Here is a 7,061-nt window from a genome sequence, read left to right on the forward strand (position 1 = left end):
ATGCCATTGGTTAAGTGTAAGTCACATGACTTGTGTTCATTATGAACCCCAACATGGCCTAATTCATGGAAAAAAGACTGAATATGTATATGACAAGTACTCAAGAAAAGAAGCCATCCTTTTCGAAAACATTTATGAAAATACAACTGTTTATATATGAACTTGGAAATATACTCCATTTTCAGATAGAAAAGGTATTAAATATTAAAGGTCCATTTTACAGAATTAGGTCTTACAGGAACATTTGGTCAAATCAGTTTTCTGTTTCATTACTCAAGAACAAATGTTTAAAAAGCTGTAAAAACCATAAACCTACAAAGCCAGAAGAAATGCTCAATAGCTGTCTTTTAAGCTAAAAGCATCAGATTAACTCAGTCACTGTAGCCGTGTCCAGCTTTGCAGTTTGGTTTGGAAAATAAAAATCAAAACGTGGACACACATCCGCCATGGGCATCTTCGGCCGAGGGCCAGCACAAAGCAGCCATTTTCACGAAACGTACCGGGGGCCCGGGGCAGGAGTGCGGGCCGCCCCCCCACCAAGCTGGGCCGGCCATCCACCGGCGCTCGTCTAGAAGTCGATCTTGTCCTCGTAAAAGGAGAGGAGCAGCAGGACCCCCCAGCCACTGAGCAGCCCCACGTTCTGCAGCAGGAAGGTCAGCCAGGGCCTGCTGCTGCTGGCATGGACCATGGAGGGGAGCTGGGGGGGGGGGGGGGCGGTCAGCAGGAGACCTCAGCTGGCCAGCAATAGAGAGACCTGCTCTACAGCAGCAAGCCGGGACAGTCCCTGCTGCCAGAGCCGGATCAGAACATACAGCACCGGTGCGGCGATCTTTAACCTAGCATTTAATCTGCCATGAATAAAGCTGATTAAAATGCTTAATTGATACTGACACTTTTGGAAGCTTGACTTCTCAAGTATTACAGTATAAAACTTGTGTTTTACAAGAGCACACACAGTTCGCTTCATATGGTTTTAATATATCCCTGCCTTGTGTAGTAAACACTGATCTATATTTGTGTGCATATATATTCTGACAGCAGCAAATATATTTTTGAAATATTTTGAAGGGAGTTTTTTTGTGAGAAATGTTCTGAAAGGGAAACTTTCTATGCATTAAAGCTGACAAACGCATAGGATGTTCTACTGAAGGGATGTGGGCCGGCAGAGCAGCGGGTCGTACCATGTCAGCCAGGCCGACGTAGAGGAAGAGGCCGGTGGTGACGGCCGTGATCCAGTCGTTCGCGGCCGGGTCCGTCGAGACGGAGAGGGCGATGTAGAGGCCGACGAAGGAGGTCATGGCACTGGCCAGGTTGAGCAGCAGAGCCCTCTTCACAGACACGCCACAGTGCAGCAGGATGGCGAAGTCACCTGGGAACACAAAGGAGCGAGATGAGGAACGGGGCCCGGACCTCTGCTCACGTCCACGTTATGGTGAGCGGCACCTGCACATGATCCTCACCATTTACACGTCATTAAATCAGAATAATAATGATAGTAATATATTACTTAGAACTTAACACTTTCAGATGTTTCTTTTTTTAGTAATGCTGCAAGATTCAGGTCTGAATGTATAGGGTGTACATGCATAGATTATTGAATATTATAATGTAACGATTATATAATATAGATTGCAGATATAGATAGTGACGCAGTGCTTTATTGATTTACTAATGTCATGTGGGTGATTGTGAGATGGCCTCACCCAGCTCATGGGGCAGCTCGTGACAGAGCACAGCCAGCGACGTTGCCAGCCCCGACCTCCAGGACACGGAGAAGGCAGCCCCGATGGCCAGGCCGTCGGCGAAGTTGTGGATCCCGTCGCCGATGGTGATCATGTAAGGGAGCAGCCGCTTTTCTGGAAGGCAACGCAGGGCGCTCCGTGAGGGGCGTGTCTCATAACACCCCGGATAAGCTATGCTAAAAGCGTAGCATGGCACTAAAAAGGCTTAACCAAGCTTGTTTAATGTGTATGAAGGCATCTCGGGACCACAGAGGTATATAATGACCGTTATTATATTTTAGACGTGACATAAGCTTGACTCACCTCTCCTATGGTCCTCTGGAATAGTGAGTGACTTTCCATCGATTTCTCCGTCGACCTGTGAGGAATAACGCCACATCTCACCGCGTTCCTTCATGTCTGGTTGTTCATGCTCGTTCCACTTACAAGTCCCTGCCCCGTTTCTCGAACGGCCGCATCTCTGCCGGCCACAGGCCCAAAGACCATCTCACCAGATCCGCTTCCGAGGTGGATTGCTTGCTCTTTCTCTGATCCTGGTACATCTGCAGAACCCTGTCGTGGTCGCAATGATGCGGATCGCTGTCGTCCTGCGGCATCATATCCAACAATTTAACAGAAGAATTGGACTATATATTTAATAAAGTATGTCAGCTGTAGTTATATTTTCCTAGATGAATTTGAAGCTATATGTCCTTTGAATTATATCAGTAAGACGAGGCCTTCTTTATTAAACAGGATGTCAAGCAGTACCTAAATATGCACTTAAAGGAAATTCATGCGGGTAATAAACGCCAGCGACTGCACCAAGGGGTTAAACACGTACGCCTCGATGGCTATGCTGGCCTTTGTGTGTGACCAGGGTGAAAATGGTCTCCATTAAGTAGAAGTAGTAGATGCCAGCCAGGAGGACCAGGAGCTTGAAGGTGTAGTCTGAGTTCTCCCCACCGGCGTGGTCATGCCCCGCACTGTCCTCCTCCTTGTGAGAGTGGAGGCCCAGGAACTGAAAACAATGAGGCACAAAATGAGCTCTCGGACCCGGAGGCAGAGCAACCGAACACTGGGCCTTGGGGCAGAAATGGACCATGCCTCGCCCCCCTTTCCAAATTCACGCCAAGGGTCTGCCTATGCCAGTTGCAGATGATGAAATTCAAGTAGCCTTCAAATATTGTACCCATGATGCACTGCGGTAGTTAGCAAATCCCTCAAACATGCTTTTTTTGTTACATACACACCTCATAATATAATTTGACTACAAAACATTACAGACTATTACATTTCAAAATTGTTTTAAGTACTGTACCAAATACTTCTTGTGTTATGACTCCCACCATAATGAGACTGTATACATGAAAAAGAGAGATATAAAAGTAGTATGTCACAGGCCAAGTCACCACCTTAATCCTCACAAATGTTTCTCATACATGTGTGATTTCTCAGAGGGGGACCCTTGATGTCGCTGCCCCGCCTACCAGTCTGTCCTTCCTTGGACCCCTAGTGGGTGAGTGCAGCCACTCCTGATGGATGGTCCTGACTGTACTATGACTACCACTAGCCACCAAAAGCCTTTATCAGAGGTATCTTCTGGTTAACCCCTAAGCGACGTGCCACGCTGGCCCACAAGAGGACAACCCGATGGTCGGAGGGCTCACCACGGGCAGGAGGTGCAGGACGGCGTCTCCTGTTAGGGAGCCCACAGCCAGGCTGATGCAGAACTGAATGCTGAGCTGGAAGACGTTGGTGCAGGCTGTGCATAGCAGGAGCACGATGCCAAACATGGCGCCCAGGCAGATCACCACGTTCGCTAATGTGGCGTAGACGTACCCTGAAGGTGAGGTAAGAGGGTAAGAGCACCTAAAGAGTCAGAGCTTCCAAATACAACAAAAGAAGATGATCTCTATAGTCAGGTGAGAGAGGAACCAGAATGAACACAAAAGTCATCTGAGGAAAGAACAGAACCACTGCTTCACACCTCCAGGGCTCCAGGTTTGAATTCCACTCCATCTCTGAGTTTGTGATGGTCTTCATCATGCTGTCAGATACACTGGTTGGGAGGTTGGGGGGGTACTCACTCTCTGTCTTGCTGAGTTTGGCCCCGGGGCTCGTCGGCTGCCCCCCGTCCACACAGGCAGTGTTGAGGACCTGCTGCACCAGTGCAGGGCTCAGCTGTGTGAACTGGGCCCGCGAGAAGCCAGTGGCGTTCAGGCCGTAGATCTGCAGGAGTTCGCTGGCCGTGAAGCACATCTGAATGGGAGTGAAGCACAACTTCACTCTCACTGGCAACTGTGCACCATGCGACACTAATTTAGCAGTGAAACTCTGCGTTAATAGAAGATGCTGCTTTCATCAAAGAGTTAATCGAATAAATGATGCCAAACAAAACCTGTTTACTAAGGATTCGTTGCACCTTTGCATTGCTAACAGGGGTTTGGTAGGATATTATGACAGCCTGGGCTGAGTCCAGAGACTAAACTGACGGCATGGTTGTTAAAGCATCTGAGCTAAACAAATCACAGAGGTCATAGCTTTGTACTTCACAGTTTTAGCACTACTGTAATGATGAATCATACTTCATATCGGCGAACGTAAACAGTTGCACGGTATTAAGCGACCCCCCCAAATTATGTACACAGATCTTTCACAAGAGGCCTCAGACTGCCCAAACAATGGCCGCATGCAGGAGAGACAGGCGTAGCCGTGGTATTCTTGCCATGGCAATGACTCAAACCCATAATGACCACATGTACTGGGCCACGCCGTCACTTGCTAATTACCCAGCTCCGAGCTAATCACCTGGTCCCAGCTGCTGTTACCCTGATGAGGCATTGCGAGGCCCAGATGACGCTGATGGTGATCATAGTGGTTACTGAGCGTTCTGTTGGCCTCACCCACCTTCAGGGACCACATGAGATCCTCCAAACCTGGTAGGATGACCAGTAGCAGTACGGATCAGGGAACTGGACTCCAATTCTAATTCACAGTTCCAGTGTTAACTGGTTCTTTGAACTGGCAATACTTTATCTGTTTTGTCCACACGAGTTGTTACAACTCAAAAGGAGATCAAAATGGCTGCCCGCTGTAGCCCTCTGTTGACATACCATGCACCGTCATGTCTCCGGAGCCAAATCCACTGAAGAGAAAATCCAGGAAGTAGTCAGGCTTGGGCAGCAAATGGGCGGTCACGCAGTCCCCCAGCAGGACGTGGTAAAGGATCGCCCCAAAGATGGCGTCCATTTCGTGCGCGTGACCTATAGCCAAGTTGTTTGCCTTCAGGATGTCCCTACCTGTCAGACAGTGCTAAAAGACAACATTACAACATTAATGGAGGAACTTCGTCATACCACTTTTTACAAATATATTCATTATTGTATGTGAGAATGAGACGGCATCTCTGTAGATATGACTCCAAGCAATTCCTGCTTCTGGACCAAGAGAAAAAGATCCTAGCTGTCAGCCTGCTAGCTGAGCCACATACCTGATCTCCATCCATTTTTCGAAGGTGCCTTTCAATTCCATGGAGAACACGATCAAGTCCCGTAGTCCCGTTAATAAAATCGTCTCCTTGGACGTCTTGGGCCGCTGTGCTCTGGATGAACTGGTCGGTCTCTCTCTGCCAGCGCTTGTCCTTCACGGCCCCACAGGTCTCGCGGGGATTGCTGAGGTACAAACACAACCCAGGAGCCACCTTGAAAAAGTCCTCCATCGACAAGCCACCGGCCGTCGGGGAGCCCCCGGTGAGCTGGCTCACGTCCTGCACAGAGATGCACTGTGGACAGCCAGAGAGTACACACTGAGACAGTCGCACAGTAGGGCCAGCAGGTGGCACTGTGGTTAATGATATGGACTCATAAGGTTGGCATATCAAGGGTCATAGAAGAGCATGTTAGTGTACCCTTGAGCATGGTTTGTTCCCAGTGAAGCACTATTTATAAATCAGAAAAAACTATTAAACTACTTTGAGTAAAACCTCCAGCTAATATATAAAAATAAAAAATAAGGAGACCACTGTTTATGATGCAGAACAATGTTAAAGCCATCCTGCTGAGTTAAGCTTTCAGTCCTGCCGTCTCTACAGATAAAAAGGACATTTCTTTTTATTATTGTTAATATTCTGTGTTCAGGCAAAGTAGTCTGGACATTTCAGAGGGTTTTAATGAACAGCCCGGGGACGCGCTGACAATTAGTTATCCTCAAAAAAAGGAAGAGGCTGATTTTGCACATAAAGTGTTCACGTCTTGTAAAATTATATTGAAACCATATTTTAAAATATTAAAGCATTTAGCAGTTATTTTAAGCGTGAAAATTCGGTCAATTTGACCGTAAAGGTAGTAGCCTTATTCAAATCCAGAGACACGTACTAACCCGTATCACACGGATATAAGTTTGGTAATTAACGCAAAGCATTACTGACACAACAATGTAGATTTTCAAAAATGTTTTTTTATTCGTTACCAATTTACCTAGCGCTCAGAAACGATAATACTTAAGGGAAATGTCAAGTTTACGTTTATATACATACAGCCTCGAATAGTGTCACTAATTATATGGTATGTAGCCTACTTTAAGTAATTTTAGATTTAAATTATCATTTTTCATGATTTACTGCAAAACAAAAAAGTTTCGTAAAAGAGCATGTAAAAATAGGCTGAATAGTAAACAGCGGAATCGCTGTATACAGCTTGCAGATAGACTATATGTTGGACCTCGACCTTCTTTTAAGGCAGATGAAGCGAAGGGAAAAAAATTACCTTTTCACACGACACATCGGGGCATTGCACACGTTTCTCCAACATTGAGAGTAACGAGCGAAAAGCTTTCTCGTGTAGCTGATCTTCTCCAGGTGCCACTAATTCCAGGACCTTCATATAGATGTTGCGTTTGGTGGCGTGAGCGCAGCAGTGCGAGTTCAAACTAAGGCACAACAGAAGAACTTGTGAAAACTTTAACATTGTTTCCATTAGACTTCAACAAATGCGCCGTGTTGTTACTGGAAAGCAAAAATCTAAATAAGATGCTTTGATACAGGGGATCCTCTCCAACAGAGACGGACAGCTGTCTTGCCAATGTTCTGCATATAGGTTGAACCTGCAGAGGTAGATGGCTCTCTCACCCTGCTTACTTTACTCACATTTGATTGGGTCAAAGTAGCGTGGTGTCTTTCCGGCGTTATATAAAACCGAGACCTACATAACGACCCTGCAGTTGATGGAACGCACTTCACTCTAATATTATCCTCATCACATAAATGTCTCTGTCCAAGCTTTGTGTGTAGTTTGTGTTAATCTTTGCACGCAATCTTCAAGACAAGTAAATTGGAAAGAC

General features: G+C 46.4%; 1 protein-coding gene across 4 annotated transcripts; it reads right to left on the reverse strand.

Moving 5' to 3' along the window:
* Positions 1–116: 116 nt before the first annotated feature.
* Positions 117–6,840, reverse strand: slc39a4 (solute carrier family 39 member 4). 4 transcript variants are annotated; one of them, XM_023811971.2, is made up of 12 exons: positions 6,488–6,840; positions 5,215–5,505; positions 4,838–5,036; positions 4,533–4,660; positions 3,812–3,983; positions 3,392–3,564; positions 2,566–2,742; positions 2,234–2,329; positions 2,046–2,100; positions 1,704–1,856; positions 1,182–1,369; positions 117–697 (listed from the first exon to the last, which is right to left on the reverse strand). In XM_023811971.2, the coding sequence occupies exons 1-12, from the start codon at positions 6,695–6,697 to the stop codon at positions 569–571; spliced, it is 1,971 nt and encodes a 656-aa protein (XP_023667739.1). In that variant the 5' UTR covers positions 6,698–6,840; the 3' UTR covers positions 117–568. The 4 variants fall into 4 exon arrangements, with proteins under 4 accessions (XP_023667739.1, XP_023667738.1, XP_023667740.1 ...); XM_023811970.2 differs by lacking the exon at positions 117–697 and having other exon boundaries at positions 744–1,369; XM_023811972.2 differs by lacking the exon at positions 117–697 and having other exon boundaries at positions 744–1,369; positions 5,215–5,395; positions 6,488–6,641.
* Positions 6,841–7,061: the final 221 nt, after the last annotated feature.

The sequence above is a fragment of the Paramormyrops kingsleyae genome, chromosome 23, assembly GCF_048594095.1.
Source record: "Paramormyrops kingsleyae isolate MSU_618 chromosome 23, PKINGS_0.4, whole genome shotgun sequence".
Lineage (NCBI taxonomy): Eukaryota > Metazoa > Chordata > Actinopteri > Osteoglossiformes > Mormyridae > Paramormyrops > Paramormyrops kingsleyae.

Bases quoted from the DNA above. Each gene is read 5' to 3' on its own strand.
- slc39a4 (XM_023811970.2), bottom strand. From the start codon at position 6,697: ATGGAAACAATGTTAAAGTTTTCACAAGTTCTTCTGTTGTGCCTTAGT. The intron at 4,661-4,837 runs GTATGTCAACAG...TCATCCTACCAG, and splicing joins CGGAGACATGACGGTGCATG to GTTTGGAGGATCTCATGTGG. The intron at 2,330-2,565 runs GTACGTGTTTAA...ATGATGCCGCAG, and splicing joins GCCAGCATAGCCATCGAGGC to GACGACAGCGATCCGCATCA.